The sequence below is a fragment of the Zalophus californianus genome, chromosome 14 (genome assembly GCF_009762305.2).
Source record: "Zalophus californianus isolate mZalCal1 chromosome 14, mZalCal1.pri.v2, whole genome shotgun sequence".
Lineage (NCBI taxonomy): Eukaryota > Metazoa > Chordata > Mammalia > Carnivora > Otariidae > Zalophus > Zalophus californianus.
In genome coordinates, this window is record NC_045608.1 from 22,818,106 (window position 1) to 22,842,741 (window position 24,636).

A 24,636-nucleotide genomic window follows, 5' to 3' on the forward strand; every position below is an offset into this window, starting at 1 on the left:
AGTGGCTGAGTGGCTCAGTGAGTTAAGTGTCCAACTCTTAATTTCAGCTCAGGTCTTGATCTCAGGGTTGTGAGTTCAAGCCCCATGTCAGGCTCCACACTAGGCGTGGAGCCTACTTAATTAAAAAAAAAAAGTTCTTATCAGAGGAAATAAAAATTTTAACTACACATAGGGATGGATGTTAACTAGATTTTTGTGGTGATCATTTCACAATATATACAGATATCAAATGTTGTACACCCTAAATTAATATAATGTTATATGTCAATTATATCCCAAAAAAAAAAGAACCAATGCCTGCAATGGGTAAGGTTTTTTGTTAATCTAGATTTCCTAAATCTGAGGAAAACATCATTTTCTACTTAAATTCAAGCTCTTATGTTTCTCTATTCTAGCTTAAAAAAAAAAAAGTAGGGTGCTTGGGTAGCTCAGTCAGTTAAGTATCTGCCTTCGGTTCAGGTCATGATCCCAGGGTCCTGGGACAGAGCCCTGCATCAGGGAGCCTGCTTCTCCCTCTCCCTCTGCCCCTCCCCTCATTTGTGCTTGCTCTCTCTCAAATAAATAAATAAAATCTTAAAAATAAATAAATAAAAAATAAAGTAACGAAACAATCAAAACAATTAAGTCATCAATTAGCTTGACAGATTCAAGGACAGAATAACAGTAAAAGGAAGAACCTGCTGACCACATGAGCTCTCAAGCCACAGAAGAGATTCTGTGGGGCTGTCGTTCTGATACTATCTCAGTAGCAGACCAGGGATGCCACATCTCCAATCACCAGTGGTGTGCTGCAGATACTGGCTTCTTCTGACCATCAGGAAAAATGGAGACCTACACCATATTAGAACGCAATCTTTGTTCAGGCACTATTTATGTCTAACATAGGCTTGTTGGTTCTTGGGATGCTGCAGCTAAACCAGATGTAAATACTCAGGTTTGTAGAACCAAGGGAAGTCCAGGCACCTGGTCAAGCAGAGGCCACCTGGAAGGTTGTCCCTGTGACCCTCAGCTGCTGCAAACTCACAGCTAGGTGCTTGGTCACGAGCTGTAATTTCTCAGCAATGTGGCAGCCCTGGCTGATCTCACCTGCTCTGTGTCAGAACGGTTACGCTTCCCTTCAGCTGGAGCTCCATCACTTCGGATCACTTTGGGCTTTCGTTTTTTGCTTGATTCTGATGACATGGTTGTTTGGTGAGGTCAGGAGGAAAAAGCAGAGACCTGTTAAAAGGAGGAAACTTTTAAGATTTTTCAGAGTTGGGGGCACCTGGGTGGTTCAGTTCAGTCGGTTAAGTGTCGGCCTTCGGCTCAGGTCATGATCCCAGGACCCACATCGGGCTCCCTGTTCCGCAGGGAGCCTGCTTCTCCCTCTCCCACTCCCCCTGCTTGTGTTCCCTCTCTCGCTGTGTCTCTCTCTGCCAAATAGATAAAATCTTAAAAAAAAAAAAAATTTTCTTTTTCAGAGTTGGAATTGGGAGATTTTCCTGGAGTCAGAATACTGAAGTCTAACTAGTAGTTCTGGCCACTTATACCCTTGTTAACTCAAAAAAAAAAAAAAAAAAAGTCACTAAACCCTCTAAAGCCTCATTTTAATCCTCTGTAAAAGTGGGGAGGGGTGCCTGGGTGTCCCAGTCAGTTAAGCCGCTGCCTTCAGCTCAGGTCATGATCCCATGATCCCAGGGTCCTGGGATCCAGCCCCTTGTTGGGCTCCCTGCTCAGTGGGGAGACTGCTTCTCCCTCTCCCCCCTGCTCGTACTCTCTCCCTCTCTCTCAAATGAATAAATAAAATCTTTTCAAAAATAAAAAAATAAAAAGAGAGAATGAGGCGCCTGGGTGGCTCATTGGCTAAGCAGCTGACCCTTGATCTCAGCCAGGTCTTGATCTCAGGGTTGTGAGTTCAAGCCCTACATCGGGCTCTGTGCTAGGTGTGGAGCCTGCTCAAGATTCTCTCTCCCTCTGCTCTGCCCCCGCCACCACCGTGAGCACACTCTCTAAGGGGGGAATCAGCCCTCAGCCTGTCCAAAAAAAACTCACCTTTTCCAGCTCCACCTCCTTTAAAGGCACCACAAACCACATCCCTGACTAAACTCAGCCTAGCATATATACACGTTCCAATATTATTGATTGATCACCGCATGCTGGACCTGATCTAAGCGCTTTAAGCATATGTTCTCACTAGATCCTTATAAGAAAACTTTCAGATAAGAACAAGTACCATTTTATGGATGAGAACATTGAGGTTCAGAAAGGTGAATGAGGTGCCGAAGGCCACACAGAATATGCTAAAGCTTGGGTCCATCTGATGCCAGATCAGTGCTCTTGACAACTACATTATTTTGACACCAGTGTGTCATGCTACCATCTCACTTGGCAATGCCATCAAATTTTTGGTTGGTCCTAAAATTTAAAAGAATGGAACCTACATTTCATGGGACTTGAGTCACAAAGCATCCTCCCTCTGCTACCTCTCCTGGTTGTCACCACAGCCCTGAGGTTGGCAGCACTATACCCCTCACCCCAACAAATCTGTCACCAACAATTACTGAAGGAACTAACAGCTCATGGTAGTGAGTCAGAGAAGCCCTGAGTTGGAGTCTCCACGCTACTGTTTTACTGCTATGAATCCTGGGACAAGTTGCTTCACTGTTCTCTGGGCCTGCTTCCTCACAGATCAAATGAGAGTAACAGTCCCTACCTCAGGGGTTGCTGTGGACATTGACACAGGAGGCACTCCGCTGGTGAAGGTGATGATGACGACCTAGGACTGGGGCTTTAGATGGTACATGGGTGATCTGAAATAATGTTGAACACCTAAGGAGAAAGTTAATCCCCTTTCAATTCTTTTTAGAAACTTCTGATTGCTTCAAGGAGAACATCTCATTTCCCTAGTTTGTCTTTAACATCTGTGAACAACCAATGTTCCTTTGTTAACGAAAGGACTCTGTCTCAGAGCCTTAGACAATGAAATCTAGCCAGAATTAAGAATGTTTTCATGTTAAATATATTAGTTCTTATCACTACCTTCTACATAGGACAAGTCTCCATTCAGGGGAGAGACTTAAAATGTTCTCTTAAAGAAAATTTACGTTTAAGAAGTAAAAGGTGACTCGACCAAAAACCTTTAGCGAAGGGGCGCCTGGGTGGCTCAGTTGTTAAGCATCTGCCTTCGGCTCAGGTCATGATCCCAGAGTCCTGGGATCGAGCCCCGCATCGAGCCCCGCATCGGGCTCCCCGCTCCACGGGAAGCCTGCTTCTCCTTCTCCCACTCCCCCTGCTTGTGTTCCCTCTCGCTGTTTCTGTCAAATAAATAAATAAAATCTTAAAAAAAAAAAAACCTTTAGCAAAGTCTTAAACGGTAAATTGGGCACAACCCACAAAATTGGGACGCGAAAGGCTGAAATGTGGGAAATCCCGACTTCGGAAACCCAGTAAAGAGAGCCCGGCACACGTAAGCACACAATAAATGTGAGCTATTATCACTACCACCTTCGACATCGACATCATCGTCGTCACCTAGAGGCTACCATGCGGGGCCCGATTCTGCTGCAGCCAACATCATTTTCACCTGAAGAAGACTGAGCGCGCGGCGCCGAGCGGCTGGGGACCCCGGAGAGTGAGCACGGAGAACTCGGGTCGACCCCCAGCCTGGGGACGCCCTCCCGGAGGTCTGCACCTCTGTCCCGGAGCGCCCAGCCCCGCTCCACCCCTCCGACCTTGCCCGCTATCCCTGCGCCCCGCTCACCGCTCCAAGCCCGGAACCGGTCGCAGCAAGCTAGCCACTTCCGGCGGCAGGGAGACGTACTCCCGCACACTATAGAGACGCGGAAGGAAAGAGCGGCTGGCCAGAAGCGAGGCGCGGAGGCCGGAAGCGAAGCGCAGAGGTCCAGAATGGCAGCGGGCGCGTGGTGCAAGTGGCGACTGGGCGGCGTGGGAGCAGCGGCCGCGGCTCTGGGGTTGTCAGGGCGAGAACCAGCAGCCAACACCCTCACGCTGCCCTCCAAAACCAGGAAACTGAGGCTGCAAGGGCCGATTCTTTGCCTCGTTTACTTTCTTCAGCGCCTAAAGCAACGTCCAGCAGCTAGTAGGCGCTCTATTAATAGTTGAAGGAGTGTCATATGCCGAAGATAACGCGGGAGCGTGGTAGTGCCAACACTCGAACCCCTGTGGATTTACCTTCATAACTTCTATATTTAACCATTGTCTTATTCACCCAAACATCCCACGCTAGTGAGGGCAGCAAGTCAGGGAAGGCATTAATTAACGCTTGTTTTTTCCCACGGATGCATCAAGTGTTTCCCCATTTGCCTAGGGCAGAGTCACAACTCTAATGCAGCATTTGACAGCCTCAAGTGTTTTCTACTCCTGGTACGAATTCTACAGAGTTCAAGACTTTTGGTGTAAATTCTACTTATCTGGAGGTAGAAATGCTGATGTCCTGAATGCCTTCTGCCATGGAGGAAGGCCCTCCCCGATTGTAGCTCAGGGAACACAATACAAGGCAAGGGAAGTAAATCAGCAAGGTGGAACTAGGAAACTGGTCCTGCCTCTAGCACCTGCCTAAGTTCCTCGCAGATGAAGAAAAAACATCATGATTTATAGTAAATATTTAATTGGTTCCATTAGTGACTCCAGCACAAGTTTTCCTCAAAGGGAGATAGAATCAAGCAACCTAGAGGTTCATGAGGTGTAGCGATCACCCAGGAGGCTCCCAAAGTCACTGAACCCAATCCACATACCTAGTGGCCCAGTAGAATGGGGGTTGGGCTGACAGAATATGAAGAGAGAAAAGGAATGCAGGGTGAGGGAAATACAGGCCCTGGCCCTTTACTTTGCCTGCAGGAATGAAAAAGAAAGGGCAGGAGATTCTCCCTACCGAAACTAAACAGTCAAGGTCTCAATATCACGGAGGGAGAAAGAGAAAAGCCTCTTTCCAACTGTCTTGTATTAAGAACCCCTTCCCAGGTGGTCTTCTATAACCTCTGTTCTATATTCCTGATTCCGTATTCCAAATTCTGCAGTTCAAATCCAAGTTCTGAATTCTGTTCTACCTTCTAGGTTCATGTCCCATTCTGTGACCCAGATCCTTCCCAGCGCCCATCCCTTTTCCCAGCCTTCTGAGTGGAATATGTAGGACCTCACTCTGTGCTAACTTGAAGGTTTTCCCCTTTTCTTCTTGAGGCAGTTTTTAGGCTTTTCCCTGACAGGAGGGACTTGGCTCAGGAGGGACTTGGCTCAGACGATCCAGCAGTGGGTGGCCCAGTGGAGACCAGGGAATTCCAGAGAGCCAGGCCTGGTCTGATCTCCCTTCCCACCTCCTCTCTAACCACTCAACACACTACTTTTAGTACAACTAAAGCTAAACAGAGGGCTTCCATGCTGATAACTGGGGACTGGTGGCCTTCAGATGAGGAATCTCAGGGGGAAATGTGAGAAGACATAAAAGGCTGCTGTTCTTCATTCAGAGAAATTAAAAACTGCTTCTGGCACAGGGGAAGGGGTGAGCGGGGAAGGTGGGAAGGGTCTGGGCAGGGCTGCAAGTCCTCAGAACCCTGTCATCCTTCAGCTTCCCCTTCTGTGAGCTGAGCACAAGCCCCCAGAGTCCTCCCAGATCCAAGAGAAAACTAAGACAGCAGGACTGGGAGCTCCTCTGTCCATGGCTGCCCTGAGGGAGAAGGGGAAGGAGGCGGGGGCAGAGGCAGCATCACTGGAGAGGCGAGATCTTCAATGGGATCATGATCCGAGACTCCATGTGTCGCACCAATGGGACTGTGGAAAGAGAGGCAGAGGTCACAGAGGATGCAGAGGCAAGCCAACCCCAAAAGTGGACTTTGAAGGAGGAGGAGGCCTGGGATGCTGAGACAGGGGAAGCCCCGCTGCCCTCCTGGAATGGAGAGCGCCCAATTGTGGCATAAGAGGGCACCTGGTGCTGAGATACAACATTTTTTTGTTTTCATAATTATATATTTATGTTCCTGTGATGTGAAAGAATAAGTAGCACAGCAAAAAGTGACTTCATTGATAATAACGCTTAGGACAAAGCTAGGTGTAGAAGAAAGTAGGGGGATTTAAAGAAAAATATCAAGAAAATAATTATAGCCCTAGTATACCGGTAGGACAAAAGCCATAAGGGTGTCCTCAAGTGGCTAAGATTTGAAAAACACTGATTTAGTTCAAATGATTCATTTTACAGATAGGGAGACTACAGCCCATAGGAGGTCAGCCCAAGGTCACCCAGGAGGTCAGCCACTATGCTCTTGCTCAGAGATGTTCAAACATTACTATGCGTACAAATTACCTACAGTTCTTGTTAAAGTGCAGATTCTGATTCAGCAGATGGGGGCGGAAGCTGAGATTTGGCATTTCTAACGAGCTTCCAGGAGATCCTGATACAATCATTCAATATCACACTTTCAAGAGTGAGGCTCCCGCTAACTCCTTCAGGAAGCGCATTCTCCCCCACACCTTCTGGTAAGTGTGGACGCTTAATTATAAGCTCCTCAAGGGGAGGGAAAGGCTCCTGTTCATTCTGTGGCCCCTAGCCACCCATCCACTGCAGTCCCTGGCACACAGTGAGGGCTCGCTCAATCAACATCTGTTGACTCCAAGTGGTTCTCAGGGGTCCCAGCAATGTGGCAAACACAGAGAACAAAAAACGTCCTCAAAAAATTTGCTGTGTGGGGGCGCCTGGGTGGCTCAGTCGTTGAGCGTCTGCCTTCGGCTCAGGTCATGATTCCAGGTCCTGGGATCAAGCCCCGCGTCAGGCTCCCTGCTCGGCGGGAAGCCTGCTTCTGAACCCTTTCCCACTCCCACTGCTTGTATTCCCTCTCTCGCTGTGTCTCTGTCGGGTAAATGAATAAAATCTTTAAAAAAAAAAAAAATTGCTGTGTGCTTCCTCTGTGCCAGTCTGGGTGAAGCAGTTTTCCTAACTTAGCTCCTAGAATCTTCCTTCCAGCCCTCTGAGGGAGGCACTATCACTGTCACCATCTTAGAGATGAGGAAACAGCCTTGCTGTGGTGAAGAACCCTGCCTGAGGTCACAGTGCATAGGGACCATCTGTGCTTTCATCGCCTGGAGCACTCACCAAGACCCACTGCTTAGATCACGTGGAGTGTGCCACCAGGACAGAATCCCACTCACTGTCTTAAGAGTAAGTTCCCCATCACTGGAGGTAATCGAGTGAGACTTGACCTCCTTGCAAAGGGGATTCCATCCTCAGATTGGGCTCTGGGCAGATGACCTCCAAGGGCTAGGCTGACCCCCTAGAGGAAGCACTCACCTGTGTAGTAGACGTTTTCGTCCCAGCCCCTCTTCCTCCAGGCAGCATTTCGAGTCTCTTCCCGAGACTGTAGGTCCTTATAGGCTGTGGGAAAGGCATTGGCTCATTCCGTGGGAACAGAGGATCTGATCCTATACCTAGCACAGGGCCCTCCTGTCATTGCCCCAAACCCTGTCCTGCTGTCTCTTCCCGATGTCTCGAACTGTTAGCAAACATTGTCTGCTTTGACAATCTCATCCCATTAGTACATTTGTTGACAACTCCCAACTTTCTATTTCCAGCCCAGAACTCTCCCTCAGACTCCACACCCATGTATCCAGTGCCCACTTCATGTCTCCACTTGGATGTGTCAGCATCTCAAATGCAACATTTCCAAGGGCCAAAATTACACTCCTGACCCCTTCAACCTGCTCCATTTAGGGTCTCAGTAAGAGACACACAGCTGCTCAAGCAAGAATCTGGAGTTCTCCTCTCCCTGCCTCACCCCACACAGACAATTCATCCACAAGGCCCACTGGCTCCACCTCCAGACTAATGAATCTATCTGTAGCCTTTTCAGCATCTTCACTTGCCACCACGTTAGGCCAGGCTACAATCCTCCTGAACTCATCTGCCTGAACTAGTTTAACCATCTCCTGATGCCTCATTTCCTCTCTTGCTCCCCTACAAAGCACCCTCGGCAAAGCACATGGCAACCTGAGGAATCCTACTGGAACACAAATCAGGTCATGTCATGCTGCTTAAAATGCTGCATCAGTCTCCCGCTGCATTCAGGATAAATCCCAATCCCACAGCCTGCAAGGCCCAGCCTGATCTGGTATGTCCCTCTCTCCTCACGCTCTTCACACTGGCCTCCTCTGCACTCTTCAAAGGCCTTTTCCCCACCGCAGGACCTTTGCACATGTTGTACCCTCTACTTAGAATGCCCTTCCCTGGCAATTCACAAGCTGGCTCTTTCTCATCCTTTAGCTTAGTTAACATTTTACCTCCTCAGAGAGGCCTTCTTTGTCTATCCAAGCCATTCTCATGTGTTTCTTTATCATTTTTCCCTGCCTCTTTATTATTTGTAATAATTAGAAATAATGTTTTTGTGTTAGTTTATGTCGGAGGTAGTATCTCTCCCTGATAGAATGTAAACTCCAAAAGGGCACTAATGCATTCGCACTATCTATAAAGAGTGACAGTGGGGAAAGGGGACTAGCAGAGGGGCCCTGGAGGGTCCCCAGCCTACCCCAGAGATGATGGACAACGTAGAGCTCTCCTATCTGCGAGAAGAAGCCGCCCACCGCCTCCTGGTTCTCTTGCCGGTACTTGATGGCCCGAGCCCTAGGGATGGCAAGAAAAGCGTGGAACAGAGGCCAGGACCAGTGCAAAAGGCCCTCTGCGGTGTCCCCAGGCTGATTTCTCAGCCACACCTCAAGGGAGGAGCCAGAGGTAGGACCCTCAGCTCTCAGAGATGGTCAGGGAAAGGGGTGACAGAGATACAGCCAGGGGCTGGGTATTCTACTACTAGGGGAGGCCTCACAATCCTCTAGGAGATCCTCACCTCCTAGCTGGATCCTTCTCCTGGATCCATGAGGGGCAGAGGATGCCAGGCTCCCTGCCATATGGCCCTGGGAAAGGTGGCATGCCAGGGAACTAGGCAGGGCAGGTAGGCAGGGTCCCCCCAACCCCTGGCACTGCCACTCACCAGTTGTTCCCCCACTCAATCATGGTTCCTGGCTGAAAGAGAACCAGAGGAAAGAATGGAAATGAGCCCCCATCTCAGATTCCAATGTCACAGCTAGGTGGAGATGGGAAACTGTCCTATCTCCCCAGCCCCAGGGGCCACTTGGCCTCATTCAGGGGCCCTGACTCACACCTGGGTGTGCATGGGTGCACATGTTCTGAGCCCATAGGAAGAGAGAGGCCAGAAGCCCCAGTCTAGGTGCTGGGGCACAGGAACTCCCGTCCCCCCGTGCCAGGGTATCTGTAAAGCAGCACCACAGCAGGGAAAGCAGGAGGCAGGCAGGGAACTGGTGAGGGGGAGGTACCTTGAGCTTGTATGTCCTCAGCTCATAGATGTTGGGGCCTGCTCTGGGCTGTGGCTCATTCCAGAAGCTGAACTCAAGGAGCATCTGGTTTCTCCTGGACAGTAGCATCTGGCTCCGCTCCTTTCGGAACTCCAGGTACTCCTGCGGGCACGGCAGTCTGGGCATGGTGGCCATGAAGAGCTCCCCCCACCCTAGCGCTGTGTCCCCATGGGGGAGCGGTGGCAGCTCCCCGCACAGGGCTGAGCCAGAGCCAATGTTCAGAGAGGTTTGTGGAGCAGACACTGACATACCTTGTTGCTTTTGAGCTTGTTCATGCAGTCCATGAGGGCTGGGTAGCCGCCTGAGAATCGCCACAGGTGTACTATTGTGTGGGGGAGAAAATGGGAGGAACAGGTCAGAGGGCTGCTGGGACTCTGCCCTGCTTTCCCCAAGGCTGGCTAAGGGTATATGAAATGGGGCAGTCTCCAGCTGGGTCCCCTTAGCACCAGGACTCTCTGAGTTCCCTTTGCCTTGGTGGGAGATAGCGCTGGGCAGGGGATAACCCCAGACACAAGCCCAGGAGGCCTAGGTTTGAGCTCCAGGTCTGCCAGGTGGCCTTTGACCTCCTCCAGGCCTCAATGTCCTCATCTTGAAAACGGGAATAATATTTGCACCCAACCTTCCTTAAATAGCACAAGAAGATCAGATGTGTCCTTGTACCCAAGGCACAAGAGCACACATGAAGCTGACCACCAGGCTTATAATGGATAGACGGGACAAAAGTGGAGTAGGTCTGATAGGCTAAAATGGAATATTCTAAGACAGTGAATTAAAAAAACAACAACAACAAAAAACAAACAAGGACCAGAACAGCATGAATAGTATGCTAGCACATCTGTTTAGGAGTATGGGGACATATCCAGAGATGCTGGGCTATGTACCATCTCTCAATGGAGACCTAAGAGATTGTGACAGGAGATGCCTCTGGGGCAGAGAACTGAGGCCTGGGGCTCTGGGGCAGAAGGGAAGCTTGCTTTTCACTGAAAACTCTTTGTACTGTTTGAACTTTTTATCATAGCCCCTATTCTGGGTCAAATGGTGTCCCCCTTCCCCCGAAGTTCATGCCTACCCAGAACCTCAGAATACGACCTTATTTGGAAATAGGGTCTTCACAGATGCTATCGAGCTCAGATGCCATCATACTGGGTGGGCCCAAAATTCAACGACTGATGTCCTCATATGAAGAGGGAGATTTGGACACAGACACCAAGAGGACAACATGTGAAGACAGAGGCACACAGGGAGAACGCTCTATGACAACAGAGGCAGAGATGAAGAGGGATGCATCTACAAGCCCAGGAAAGTCAAGGATTTCCAGCAACTGCCAGAAGCTGGAAAAGGCAAGGTAAGATTCTCCCCTAGAGACTCTGGAGAGAGCATGGCCCTGCCAACACCTAGATTTCAGGCTCCTGGGCTCCAGAACTTGAGAGAATCGACCTCTGTTGTTTTAGCCACCCAGCAGTTGGCACGTCGTTACAGCAGTCCCAGTAAACTACTACTCCTTCCAATAAGAAAGGTGGAAGAGAAGAAAGGAAACAGTCTTGCCATCCCTGGGAGCATGGCTGGGATTGAAGGAGGAAGGTTTCCAAAGGGTAAGTCAGGCCGGCTAGAGCTGAGGGCAGTTGGCTGACCAGCAGTTTGGAAGCTCAGACTTTTGTTCTTTCCCATCCTCGGCCTATTCCTTACCTGCCTTCTGACTCCATCTGTGCCTTGATTTTCCTATCTGCAAAATGGTCTGACCCTAGAGTTTAAAGGCCTCTTTCCCAAGGGGAACAGCAAAAATACTCTATGGATGGAAGTCTACCAAGACCAGGAATGCTGGCCAGTAGAAAAGGGATAAATCTCATACTGAGGACCAAGAGGGAAAAGTTACAGGCAGGGCATCCCAGGCCCTTGAGAAGAGCAACAGAGTGAGCCAACGAAGACTCCATTTAGAAAGATCCCTCCGAGTGCCGCTGGAGAGAGGGAGAGGAGGGTGGCCAGGCATGAGGGATGCCAGAGACCTGGGCTGGGTGGCAATGGCACTGGGGAGGTGGGCACCTCACCTGCCTGGTCCTGCTCCCCGTACCATGTGTTCCAGTTGCCCACGAGCGAGCAGGGGTAGTCCTCATCCAGGTGCAGTTTGGGTAGCACAGCCTCCCTGGGGTGGGGGAGGGGGGGGGACAGAGAGACGAGGGAGGGCTCACACCAGCCACCAGGGCCCCTGAGATAAGGGTTCCAACTCAGGCCCTCAGGGCTGGGCCTCAGTCTCCGCATCTCTAAGATGCAGAGGCTGGACAATTCATCCTTAGGACTTTTGGCTCTGAAATCTACATCTCCTAGATTTCTGCAAGGAGAACGAGGCTGGGATGGAGTCTCGCACCCAAGTAGGGGATGGGACAAGCAAATGGAGGAGGATGCTCACGTCAGGCTGTTGTAGGCATCCAGACACTCAGGCTTCACATTGTGAACTGCAACAGAGGAAAGAGAGTGGGAGGTGAAGCAAGGGGTGCGTGTATCTGTGGGGAGTGGGGATGGGGGGGTCATCCCACAGGGCCAGGGCTCCCAGGACAGCTCAGGATGTCCCGGCCCCTCTCATGTCCCAGCTGAAGCCTCGCAGGCCCCCAGAGGCTCCGGGAGGGCGGGCTGGCTCAGAAGCCACTCACACTGGATCTTGTAGAGGTTGCTGGTTTCCTTCTTGGATAGCAGGGTGGAGTGGGCATCCTTCCGGGGATCCACCTTGTGCACAAAGAGGGAGCGGAACCAGCTACCTTCGTTGTCCTTGGAATAGAAGCTGCAGGGCAGAGGAATTCAGGAGGACAAAAAGAGGTGCGGATGGCCCTGGCTCTTCCATCTGCTCAGCTATCCTGCCCCCCCGTCCCTCAGATATCCTGATGACCCACATCTCTAGGAAAGGGGCCATGGAATCCAGTGGCGGCTCCAGAGTGTAAAACATCACTGGAGCCAGCTGAGCAGACCTGGTCCCTTTTCGAGATCATGGCTGCCCAGTCTTTTTCTTGAAGCTTTGCAGGGCCTCGGGAGGCCGGGAGAAGCAGCCCCTCCCACCTCTCTCCAGCCTCCCTGCCTCTACTTATCCCCCTTCCAATGGGCTCTCTGGGGCACACATCTGCTCCACTTGGGGCATATATCTGCAGCCCTCTGCCAAGAGGATCAACCCCAAACCCACCTTGCCTGATGTCCAAGACCCCTAACAGCCCAACCTATCTTGCCAGCCTCCTTACTGTCCCCTCCGCCCAACCTGTGTACCCTACTCTCCAGATCTGCTCCTCCCCGAACATACCAGGCTCTTTTCCTCAGTGCTTTATTTGCAACTTCTGTCTCCTCTGACAGAAGCCTATACTCATCGTCCTCTCCAGTGCTCACACTACACTTGGCCTGTGCCCCTTCCCAGCCCCCACAAATGTAAAGCCAAAGAAAAATAAACTTTGTCCTTGAGGAAGTCACAGTCCACTGGAAGAAGCAGGCTTTGGAACATAATTGTAGCCAGAGGTATCAGGGAGAGCCTAGGTGAGCAAGCCTTTGGCAGTCTGGGCAAACTCTCCAGAGGAGGTGATCTGACCAGTCTCTGAATCTCCAGGGCTGATTTAGCAGATCAAAGCAGACAGAAGGGGTGAAAAGGCATACAAGGCAAGATTCATTCATTCATCCAGGCAACATTTAACTGACAAATATCTACCCTGTGAACCTGGCTAAGGTGGAAAGAAGAAAGAAAGAAAGGAAAGGAAAGGAACGGAAAGACAAGGCAAGGCAAGGCAAGGCAAAGGAAAGGAGGAAGGAAGAAAGGAAGAAAGGAAGAAAGAGAGAGAGAGAGAAAGAAAGAAAGAAAAAGAATGAATTCTGTTCAGAGCAGGGGACCTGCCACCAGGTCCTGCCAGACCTAACTATACTTCCCACACAAGGTCCCAGCAGGGGTGGGGCTTATTTTTAGGCTGCCAGAGGCTATAAATCTTCTTGCTTAGCAGCAGGGATACAATTTGTAGTCAGGCCTGAAAAGCCAGTCTCCTGCTGGATGATTTCTAGCCAGGGAGCCTGGCAGTGGGGTCCTTAAGTGCCAGCAAGCCCTCTCCATTTTCAATCCTTTTCTATGACTAAAATAAAAATAACTGTCTTGCAAATCAAAGTATTATTTTTTTTTTCCAAAATATGGAGCAGCCACTGGGACTGATGAAATGAAATAAAAGCATCTTAAAGTAGTAAAACATTTGTATGAACACAGAGAAAGATGAGCAAAGATTTGTCCCAAACCTGATACTGCTAACCTGGGAGAGGGGAGAGGGAGATGGTTAAATTTTTATTTATTCATTATAGTTTTTTTGTAAAGCTAACAAAAAATTGTTTTAAGTGTTTCTGAATTCATAGGCTTTCTGTCATTATGCATGTATTTGTTTCACTAACAAACCAAAAAGACGATTATCATCAGATCATCAGTGTGGTTCTATGAAATTTGGTGACCAGAATAAGGGAGCTTCCCTATAGATATTTCAGCTGAGGACATCCTCTGTGTCAGGGATCCATGATCAGCTTTTCAGAAGCATGATCCTGCTGCATCTATGTAGTGTTGATAACTATTAGTATCCCCATTTTTAACATAAGAAAATAGTCAGGAGTTTTAAGGAACCTGCCCAAGGTCACATAATAAATCAGGGGCAGAGCTGAGGCAAGAACCAACCCAGAGTTCTTTCCTCCGAAGCCAGCCCCCACCTCAGGTTTGAGCACTGATGTGGGGGAGCATCAGGCACATACTGGGAAGAACCAGGTGTTTCAACAAAGCCACTGGCAGAGAAATTTGACCTTTAGTTTGAATGTAGAGGGGATGCTTCCCTTGGAAGGGGTAGTGGCAGGGAAAACAGTGGCTCCTACTTACTGTCAGCCAAGACCTTTGTGCTACAGGACTGGGCTTCGAGTAATTTATTAACATCAGTACTGACCAAGACAAACAGCCAGGAGGCCAGCCGTTGGAGAGAGAGTGGGGGCTAGAATGCTCTCCACTCCAGGGGAATGGCAGGGGAATCCAGGAGCTCTGATGGGTTCCCATCTCTTCCCCCCACCTCTCTAATCTTTCATGCCTATAGGCCTTAGTTTCCCCGTGTGTCAAATGAGCAAGCTGGAGTATAACCTATCTCTAAAGATCTTTTCTCCAGGTAAAATCCAAGATAAGACCTGTCCAGAATCCCAGGTCAGGGTCTGAACTCCAAGCCAGTGTCCATAGGCTCACATTCTCATGTATTCAAATTTCACTTTCGCAGTGAAATCACAACATTCTCCTACCCTTGAACTCCCCAAACCCTCTCACCCTGTCCTCTATTTTTCCTCCTTCTACCACATTATACTTTGTTTTTTTCTTTGATTATGTGCCTTGTTTATTGTCTCCCCACTAGAAGTAGCCCCACAGGGATAGGGATCTTGTCTGCTGCTTGTATCCCTGGGCCTGGAACAGTGCTGGGCACCTGGCACGTGCTCAGTCTGCATCTGGGAAATAAATGGGGCGGCGGGGGAGGGGGGGGGAAGCTAAGACAGAGCTGCTTAAAGACAATAAAAGCTGGAAGGTAAGAAATTAGAGAAAAGGTGGCTCAGAGTGTGGATGCAGAGCTCAGGACCCCTTACGCTCCCCACTATCAGCAGCAGAATTAGTGCCTAAGAGCACAGATTCTGGATGAATCCAGGTTCTGATCTCAGCTCAGTTTCATCTCTCTGAGACTTAAATTCCTTATCTGTAAAATAGGGGCATTAGGATGGGTTTTCTAGAGAAAGGGCCTGACATGGCAGTGCAGTGCACTGTTCCTACCAAACTTCCTAACTGATCTCCCAGCTCCTACTCTTTCCCCACTTTTCCTAATCTGCCCATCCATCTTTGTAAAGCACCATTTTGGTGATGCTATTGCTCTGCTCAAAAGTCTTCTACGGCTCCGCATTGTGTACAAAACGAAGGCTGGATGTCTCCACTTGGAATTCTAGCTCTCATGTACTTTGCCAAGCCAGAGGCAGGATTCACTATCCCAGTGGTTCTGAAACCCACAGCATTAATGTCACCTGAGAAATTCTCAGGCCCCATCCTAGACCTACGGCAACAGAAATTCTGGGGGTGGGCCTAGCAATCTGGGTTTTAACAAGCCCACCATGGGATTCTGATTCCTTCTCAAGTTTAAGAATCACTGCTCTAGAGCAGTCCCCAATTTCTTTCTTTTTTTTTTTTTTTATTCATATCATCTCAGGAATGCCAAAGATTCTGGTATCTCAACTATATTAAGAATGCCTCTTAGGCCTAGAAAAACGCAATGCAGCTTTGTCCAATCTATGGGAAGACGCTGCCCCAGATGGACCAGTTTAGCCCCTTCCACAAAAACACCTCTCACGTTTCCCCATCAGCCTTCTCATAGTTTTCATCTGTCTTGTCTCCCCAGCCACATGGGAAGTCATGAGCCAATGTCCTCCCATCCCCACATGGTACACAGCACAGTGCTTTTGGCATGGGAGTTGCTCAACAACTCCGGGACAAATATTTGTCCCGGATGAGAACTTTTCAGTAGATGTCACATTTGCACTCTCGATAGGGGTCAACAGTCTGATGCCCCCTCCCCAACATGAAATTGCTCCAGAATGTTCTCTAGATTTATATGCTAGGAAGGTCAGCTCTATGCACATTCTGAAATACACTTCTGTTTTGAGTTGGCTGACTACAGAAAGGGACCATGTTTCTGCTTACTGTTCCAGAAGTGTATATTGAGAAGACAGACCAGGAGAACTAAAAGAACTGGAGTTCTGGAGTGCCTGGCTGGCTCAGTCGATAGAGCATGTGACTCTTGATCTCAGTGTTGTGAGTTCAAGCCCCATGCTGGGTGTAGAGCTTACATAATAATAATAAAAATAAAAGAACTAAAGTTCTGTTAACAGGATTACTGGTGCAACAGTAACAACTGCTATTTATTGAGCAATAACTATGTGCTAAGAACTAATCCTCACAATACGTTTTTGAGAAAAATGAGGCTCAGGTTTTTCAATGCCTTATTCAAGGATGGTTAATTAATGGCCAAGAGGATTCCAATCCACACCCATCTGACTTCAAAGCCCACACTCTGTCTCTACCCCAGCAGCCCCCAAACCTCAGAGGTCAGAAAGGCTGCTGCCTGCCCCTCTAGTGACTCGAGAGAGATATGGGATGGGCTAAAGGTCAGCAGGCGGGGATTTCCCAGGTACCTAAAGAGAGACCAGGGCATAAGTAACTATGAAGCAGTTCTTTAGTGACTTGGTAAGTATTAATCCAAGTGCCTTCACAGCAATCCTGCAAAAACGTCCAGCAGGGATTATCATCCCCACTTTACAGAAAAGGAAACCAAGGTTCACAAAGGTTCAGCGCCTCATCCAAGTGAGTTAAGTGAGGCGCGCATCAGGTGGCCTCCATGTCCCATGCTCCTTTTGTGGCCTCAGGATATTTGCCACACAAATGGCTCTACCACCTACTGATTCTGTTACCGTGGGGAAGTGAGGTCCCACCCCCAGCCTCAATTTTCTCATCTGGAAAACAAGGGGCTCATAGAAGATGATCTCCGCAAGGCCATTTCAGCCCTGATATTATAAGGGGTTTATGCAGAAATTGTCTGAATGAAGGCAACATCTGTTGCATGTTCACCAGGGGCTAGAAGGCTCACATACGTGATGTGGCCTTTTAACCCTCAACAACTCTAGGAGACACATACTATTTTATCATTCCTATTTTATAAATGAGGAATCTGATACTTCAAGAGGCCAAATGACTTGCCCAAGGTCACCCCACTAAGAAAGGCTGAGTTAGATTTGCCGGTGCCAGACAAACTCCAGGGTCTTTTCATGATAGGAGGGTTCTACCCAATTATTGGGCAGTCGGGGTGGGGGCACATGTCTGGCTCCTCTTTCCCAACGGCCCAAGAGCCTCGCTGCACAGTGCTCTGGGATCCCATGGCAAGGTCAAACAGAACTCTGCAGCTTCATGCCTGGGCTGCTGGACAGGAGGGTCCCCTGCTTCCTTTCCACAGGTGGGGAGACAGGTGTCTTACTTCATTAGCAATATGTTCTTGAGCATACTGTCCTGAACCCTGTGATAGGGGCTGGATTAAAATGACTCGACATGCTAGTTGGGGAGACAGGCAAGTTTGTCTAGAGGGTGATGAGGAGATGGGGAAAAGAGAGGGCCCTGGAGACGGAGGAGGGAGGGGCCTCCCAGGCCTGGTCAGGGAAGCAAAGCCCTGCCTCAGTCCAGAGCCCCGCCCAAAAAAATGCCCAGGCTGAGTGCCTGGCCAAGCCAGCCTCCGCCTCCCAGGAGGCCACCAGTTGTGGTGCAAAGAGCACTGGTTGTCAGGAAAACTGTGTCCAGACCCAATGCCACCTCGAGACACCAGAGGGAGTGACCTTGGGCAACTCCCATCCCTTCCCAGGCCTCCTTTGCCCCACTTGTACTGTTCAGGATTGGGGCACAAAGGATCTCTGCAGCCATGGCCTTTGGGGGTCCCACACTGCTCCCCGTATCTCTTCCTCCCAGAACTTCCCGAGGGAGGAGCTGCCTCTCCTAGAAGCCCCCAGGGGATGCTATTTCACAATCATCCCAAAGGCGTAAAGAAGGAGCCACTCCTGCCTTCTGCCCCGTTCCCACTCTCCAGGGCCCAGGACATGCCCCTCTCATTCACCCCATCTTTCATTCTGTGCCCAGAGCCAAGTACCCACTAGGACAAAGACCCTACGCATATCTTTACCATCTCTCCCATTCTTTGCCGAGAGCTCCTCCCCAGGCCTAGATCTTGCCCCCGCCTCTAACCCATAGACTCCAAGCCGGAGTCTGCCCATCCCCCAGACCCAGACCTTGGCTCCCGCCCCTGCACCCCCCGCGCGCGCGCGCCGCTCCCCTACCCTCGGCCCGGCTCTCACCGCGCAGCAGCCGCAATGTCCCCGGCGCCGGGCCTTGGACCCCCCAGCAGCCGCCGCGCCGTCGCAGAGATGCTGCACAGCCTCGGAGCCATGTTGGAGCGGCGCAGGTTGGAGAAAGGTCCCGCCCCCGAACCCGGCGGCAGGGCGGGGCATGAGTAAGCCCCGCCCCACCCGGCTGGCCCTACTCCTTCCGCAAGCATTCAGGTGGGCGTTGCCGCCGGGCATCCCCCAACTTCACAAAGGCTGAGCTGAGGACAGTTTCCTGTCCTCAGAGTCTCTGCAGCTCTGGTACTCACTTACTCTGTCACCTTGACCAAGGCCTTTGCCCACTCTGGGCCCCAGTGTCCTCCTCGGTAAAATGGGAGCGTCGAACATTGATACTCGGGTTCTTAATTGGGCACTCAAGATTAGTGGCAGAGGGTCAGTCAGTAGGCCCCCTGAAATTGTGCTTTTTTCTGGGGAGGAAGGATCCACAAGCAGCATTTAGCACATTATCAAAGGAACAAACCTCTGACAATTGAATACAGTTGGACCAGGCTCTGGGCCACCAGTACATTTTCTCTCCATCTCCTTTTCTATCTTTATCCCGTTTTACAATCTCTACCTGGGCATCCTGGGCCCCATACCTTCTCCTGGCCCTGCCCTGACTCCTTTGCCTGCCTTCCAAACTAATCCCTTCTCAGTCCACAATCCCGCAGGTCACAGACCTCAGCAAGAGCAGGGAGTTTGCAGACTCCACGAGGGGCCCAGGTCCCTGGGTGCATGCATAGAGACTTGCACGCACACCCCCAAAGGAATATCCACCCACTGACGCTGACCGGTAGCCCCCTCCTGGTATGCTTGGCAGGGGGGAGTGGAGGGCAGGCATTAATTTTGTTAATCCTTCAGCAAATATTGAGTCAGCCTGGCTATCGCCTGTGTTAAGCTCTGAGACGTTAAAGGTGGACAGGACAAGCCCCCAGCCCTTTTGGGACTTGAGGTCTGGTAAGGGAGTCAAAATCAAATCAACACTGACTTTGAGCCCTTTCAGACAGATGCTTTAGGCTGCTCTCCCCTCACTTCTCCTGCCTGATACATTAAATATTTACTGAATAAGTGAAAAATGTACACAAAAGTATTTTGCCAATTACAGTGCAGACTATGAAGAAATATGGGGAAGTGTGAGGACTTACAATGCGTGGGGAAGAGAAAAAGGGAGATCCTATATACACTTGAGAGTCAGTAATGACTTCTGTAAGGAAGTAAAGCTTGCACTATGATTTTTTTCCCTCTATTTTCTAAAGGAACATGTATTATATGTGTGATTTATTTAAAAAGTAAACTCTATCCTCATGATAAATGGAAAACCTGGATCAATTGTCGTAAATAGGCAGAACCATCAAAATAAACGTGGTGGACACAACACTGTGGCCACTGCCTTGCAGCTAAGGCAGAAGGCTGTGAGCCTGAGGCCTGCTCTCTGTGTTAACAAAGAAGAGCACAAGGGGCACCTAGTGGCTCAGTTGGTTAAGTGTCTGCCTTTGGCTCAGGTCATGATCCAGGGTCCTGGGATCGTGCCCCGCATCGGGCTCTCTGCTGAGGAGAGAGCCTGCTTCTCCCTCTGCCTCTGCCTGCCATTCCCCTGGCTTGTGCAAGTGCTCTCTCTCTCTCTCTCTCTGCCAAATAAATAAATAAAATCTTAAAACAAACAAACAAAAAAAACAAAGACGAAAAAGGCAAGGGGAACCTTAGGCAGAGAAAACAATGTGTGCCTAGTATGTGAGAAGGCAGCCAGGAAGAAACAGGTTAGAAATGTTTAGCATAGGGGTGCCTGGGTGGCTCAGTCAGTTAAGCGTCTGCCTTCGGCTCAGGTCATGATCCCGGGGTCCTGGGATCAAGCCCCGCATCGGGAAGCCTGCTTCTCCCTCTCCCACTCCCCCTGTTTGTGTTCCCTCTCTTACTGTATCTCTCTCGGTCAAATGAATAAATAAAATCTTAAAAAAAAGAAAAAAGAAATGTTTAGCAGAATCAAAGCTGTTGAGGCAGCTTCTCAGTACAAAGAATACCTCTCCAACAATGTAGCGGGCAGCCTTGGTGACCTGTGACTGAATTATGCCAACAGAGGCTGCAGAACAATACATTGGCCATGTGGTAGAGGGCATTTGGTAATGAAACCATGGGAAGCCAGAACTCGTGGACTGGTTTGTTTATTTATTTATTTATTTATTTATTTAAATAATCTCTACACCCAATGTGGGGATCGAACTCACAAACCCAAGATCAAGAGTCCATGCTCTTCCAACTGAGCAAGCCAGGTGCCCCACCAAGCTGACATCCTGATTGCAGCATTGTGGGAGACCATGAGCCAGAACCAGTCCAGTTAATTACTCACTCCTGAATTTCTGACCCATTTGGAACCATGTGAGATAATGATTGTTTATTGTTTCAAACTGCTAGATTTCGAGGGTAATTCTAGGAAGGGGCTGGCCCTCCTGGTCTAGGGTGAGCGTCTTCACCAAATTCCAGATGTTTCTGGCCACCTCTGCTGGGACAAGGAGGGAGGGCTGACCTGCAGCCTCCTCGGGCTGACATTTCCAAGAGGGTTTCCCCATCTCCACCCACTTAAGTGGGGCAAGAGGATAACACTAGGCGGTTCCAGGAGCATGCTCCCACCCCTGACCAGGAGAGATGGGAGATGGATCTTCTTCCCCATGTCATATGAACCACAGTGTGGCAGCTTACTGGAAGTGCAGCTTCAAGACCCCAAACCCAACCCTAGCTAGGGTGACCAACTCATTCCACTTTACCCTAGACTTTCCCAGTTTTTGCACTGGCAGACCTCCCCATTCAGGAAACCCATCTATCCCAGGGAAACCAGGAGATTTGGTCATTCTAAATGTGGCCCTGTCCCTCTCCTCACAACATATACCCACTTCATTCCAGAATCTTTTCCTTGCTTAACTAACTCCATTTACCTTGCTTGAAGGAGTAGGGCACAGGGGCTCTCTTTGTGGCATTCAGTGACATGCAATCCTAGTTAACTGAGCATCTGGTATGAGTGCGTCCCTGACCCATGGACTGCGCATTCTGGGCAGCAAACCAGGTAGATGTTGGACAACAATCCTACAAATAAGGAATTAGACCATTTCCAATTACTGTGGAGTAAATTGCCCTCAAAATCTAGGGGCCTCAGTTCCTTCTCCATGGACTTCTCCAGGCATTGTTTGGGTGTCTTTACCACATAGCAGCCGGCTTCCCCCAAACCAAGTGATCCAAGGGAGAGTAAAGTGGAAACTTCAAGGACTCTTGTGACCTTGGAAGTCACACTTTGTCATTTCTGCGTGTCCCATGGGTTACGCGTGTCGGCCCTGCTCAGCGTGGGAGGGGGCTTTGCAAGGGTGTAAACACCAAGATTCGAGAGTCATGGGGGCCACCTGGGAGGACGGCTACCATGATTAGGTTTTGTACTAGGCCTAGCTTGATTATTGGTATTGGACTTAGCATTCCAAACCATCTTCTGTGAGCAGGCCTCCCCAGCATCATTGTCTTCTGTCTGAAGATCTCTCCCTCCTCTTCCTCTCTGAGCTCCCTTCCGGCCCACCACTGAGTCTGTGACCGCTCTTTCTCCCAGATTGTCCATCCCTCCCCTTTCTGCAGAGAGCTGACCCATCTCTTCTCCTTTCCTAAAGCTGCCCACACAACATCCACCTTCATGACTCATGGCCAAGGCCTGCTGCCCAATCTGTGAAATGAAATGAGAGGAGCCAGGGACAAAGACAAATGGGCAGAGCCAGGCAGAGAGGAATAGGCAGGTTCGTAAGTGTAAAATATGAACAAACCTGCCATCATCTATTCTCTGGAACAAATACATCATCACCAAATGGGCTGCAGAAGAGCAAAGAGACAAATTATCCAGCTGTGACAGTGTCGCCTGTTCCTTATTGATGAGCTTTTATGCTCAGGCCCAACTCCTCTCTGAGAATTGCATCCCCTAGCTCCTTGAGACCCCAAACAAGAGGGACAGGGACAAGAAAGCTTTCATGTTTCAGCTAGGGCACAAGCCACGCTGCTACGTTCCAGCCTTTCTGTAGTAGGCATCATATGCAGATATGAATTATGTGACTCTGACACAGTACACAAAAATGTTAATAAAATGCCACTCCATGTGTAAACTGGAATTCACACAAATGCCAGAAAAAGAAAACATTTTTACTCCTTAGGTATTGCACAACTTTAAAGCCACCGGGGATAGAATGAATGAAAAACTGTTTATGCTACTGCCACACGGTGGTACCACTTCAGTGGGGAAAACAAATGACCACCTTCTGCATCATTATGGAGCAAATCACACCGTTGTTAACGTGCTGTGGACCCTAGCAACTGCTTTTTGTGCCCATTAAGCTGTTATTTTGACATTAACTGTCATTACAAATCACTTTAAAAAGCTATAACAATATCATTCAAACATTTACCAAGTAGAGATACTAGTGCTGAAAGACACACCCCAAATCAATACCTTTGGAGTAGATATTGGATGTGATAAAACACTACAAAGAAGACTGAATCACCTCCTCAACAGGTGGTGCTGTTAATTTAGAAGAGTTCCCACAGGTAGAGATAATGCTGCAAAGATACAAAGCAGCATCAAAAGCAAAAATACGGTAAGACAGTTGTAGATTTATGAGCTGTGCAAACCCATTCCATCACCTACTTTACATTCATTCCTGGGGGAAAACTGGTCTTGGAATATGAAATTTTGAATCATGTGAAGTTTACAGAAGGCATCCTTCCTGAAAAATGTGACTTTCCTGGACCTCCCTGGCTATAGTGGCATAAATGCTGCTCCTTGAGCCTGCTCTTGGAAGGCGATTCCTACAGGTTGAATTGTGTCCTGTGAAATTATAGAAAAGTATATATTTCATCTGTTCCTGGCACAAAGCTCCTAGAACCCATGTTATTTCCTAAGTGATAAGAGTGCTACCAGCACCTTTTGTTCAAATATTTGGTGCTTGATCCCGGTTCTTGACTCAGAGCTCTTTAAATCCCTCGGAATTTCCGGGATGAGAGGAACATCTTTTGTTCTAATGAGGCAATGCCTTGTGGGATCCTGGATGGGGTGGGTCATCAGAAAGATGAAGCCATCATTAGAAGCTTGGAACTTTGAGTCCCAACTCCCTTTCTCCTGGAAGGGGAGAGGGACTGGAGGTTGAGTTAATGACCAATCATGCCTACTTACAAGATGAAGCTGCCATAAAAATTCCAAAAGTAGTGGGTTTGGAGAGCTTCCAGGTTGGTGAACATATCCATATGTTTGGAAAGTGGTGTATCCCCAACTCTATGGAAGCAGAAATTCTTGCTCCCTGGATCCTTCCTGACTTTGTCCTATATTCCTCTTCATTTTGCTGTTCATCTGTATCCTTTATTATATAATAAAACAGCCCACATGTTCCTCTGAATTCTGCAAGCTATTCTAACAAATTACCAAGTCTAAGGAGGAGGTCACAGGAACCCCAATTTGTAGCCAGTAAGTTAGAAGTACAGATGACAACCAGGACTTATGATTGGTGTCTGAAGGAGGAGTAGTCTCATGGGACTGTGTCCTTAACCTGTAGGGTCTGCACTAACTCTAGTTAGTGTCAGAACTGAATTGAATTGTACGCCATCCAGCTGTTGTCCCAGAGAATTGTTTGGTGTGAAAAAGCCCCAGATATAGTGTCAGAAGCATAGAGTGTGTGACAGTAAAGAAGAAACAGAAGAGTATTTTGCCCATTCATGTCCCCTAAATAGGAGATACTCAAGTCCCAATCCCAGTCCCTCAGAATGTGACCTTATTCGGAAATTAGGTCTTTACAGAGGTAATCAGGTTAAAATGAGGTCATTAGGGTGGGTCCCAATCCAACAAGACCGCATGGAAAAGGGAAATCTGGACACAGGACAGGCATGCACAGAGGGAAGACAATGTGCAGACACAGGGAGAGGCTGTGTACAGGCTGGAGTGATGTCGCCACCAGCCAGTGAACATCTGGGGACACTGGGAGCTGGAAGAGGCAAAGAAGGAGCCTCCCCTCCAGGTTTCAGAGGAAGCTTGGCCCTGCTGACTTCTGGATCTTGGACTTCTAGCCTCCAGAGCTGTGAGACAATACATTTCTGTTGTTCCAAGCCCCCTGGTTTGTGTTATTTTGTTACAGCAGCTCTAGGAAGCTAATACATACTGTTAGCTTGAGATTCAAAAGTATCTACCGCAGCGAGGAACATAGAAACAGCATCAAAGGCCAGTTAAGCAAGATTATAAATTTTAGGCCAGAAAACAGTCATTTGTCAGTACCTGCTGTAGACAAAGGCATGTTTGCTACTGGCAGCATGCTATCATTGGAAGATGAAGATCATGGGCCCAGAGCTAGAAACCTGGCTGGTCTC

The 24,636-nt window shown here is 49.1% G+C and overlaps 2 protein-coding genes across 13 annotated transcripts in view; both read right to left on the reverse strand.

Moving 5' to 3' along the window:
* The window catches only part of THOC5 (THO complex 5), a 46,744-nt gene extending 42,948 nt beyond the window's left edge, over window positions 1–3,796 (reverse strand). For 6 of the 12 annotated variants that reach the window (XR_003516933.2, XR_003516931.2, XR_003516930.2 and 3 more), the window contains exons 1-3: window positions 3,563–3,733; window positions 2,693–2,808; window positions 1,087–1,218 (exon numbers count right to left, since the gene is read on the reverse strand). Coding sequence is in view for 8 of the 12 variants with exons in the window: in XM_027576323.1 (XP_027432124.1) it covers window positions 1,087–1,182 (96 nt within the window). In the remaining 4 variants the exon portion in view is untranslated. The other 6 variants (XM_027576317.1, XM_027576318.1, XM_027576320.1 and 3 more) reach the window with 6 other exon arrangements.
* A 790-nt stretch (window positions 3,797–4,586) lies between these two features.
* Window positions 4,587–18,363, reverse strand: NIPSNAP1 (nipsnap homolog 1). Its single transcript, XM_027576220.1, has 10 exons — window positions 18,241–18,363; window positions 11,991–12,118; window positions 11,750–11,795; window positions 11,391–11,485; window positions 9,597–9,667; window positions 9,307–9,447; window positions 8,964–8,995; window positions 8,505–8,599; window positions 7,274–7,357; window positions 4,587–5,763 (listed from the first exon to the last, which is right to left on the reverse strand). Exons 1-10 carry the CDS (start codon window positions 18,330–18,332, stop codon window positions 5,699–5,701), a joined length of 849 nt encoding a protein of 282 aa, XP_027432021.1. The 5' UTR covers window positions 18,333–18,363; the 3' UTR covers window positions 4,587–5,698.
* Between the last annotated feature and the right edge of the window lie 6,273 nt (window positions 18,364–24,636).

Bases quoted from the DNA above. Each gene is read 5' to 3' on its own strand.
- NIPSNAP1 (XM_027576220.1), bottom strand. From the start codon at position 18,332: ATGGCTCCGAGGCTGTGCAGCATCTCTGCGACGGCGCGGCGGCTGCTG. The intron at 8,996-9,306 runs GTACCTCCCCCT...GTTCTCTTTCAG, and splicing joins TGAGGACATACAAGCTCAAG to CCAGGAACCATGATTGAGTG. The intron at 8,600-8,963 runs GTGAGTGGCAGT...TGCCATCCCTAG, and splicing joins ATTGAGTGGGGGAACAACTG to GGCTCGGGCCATCAAGTACC.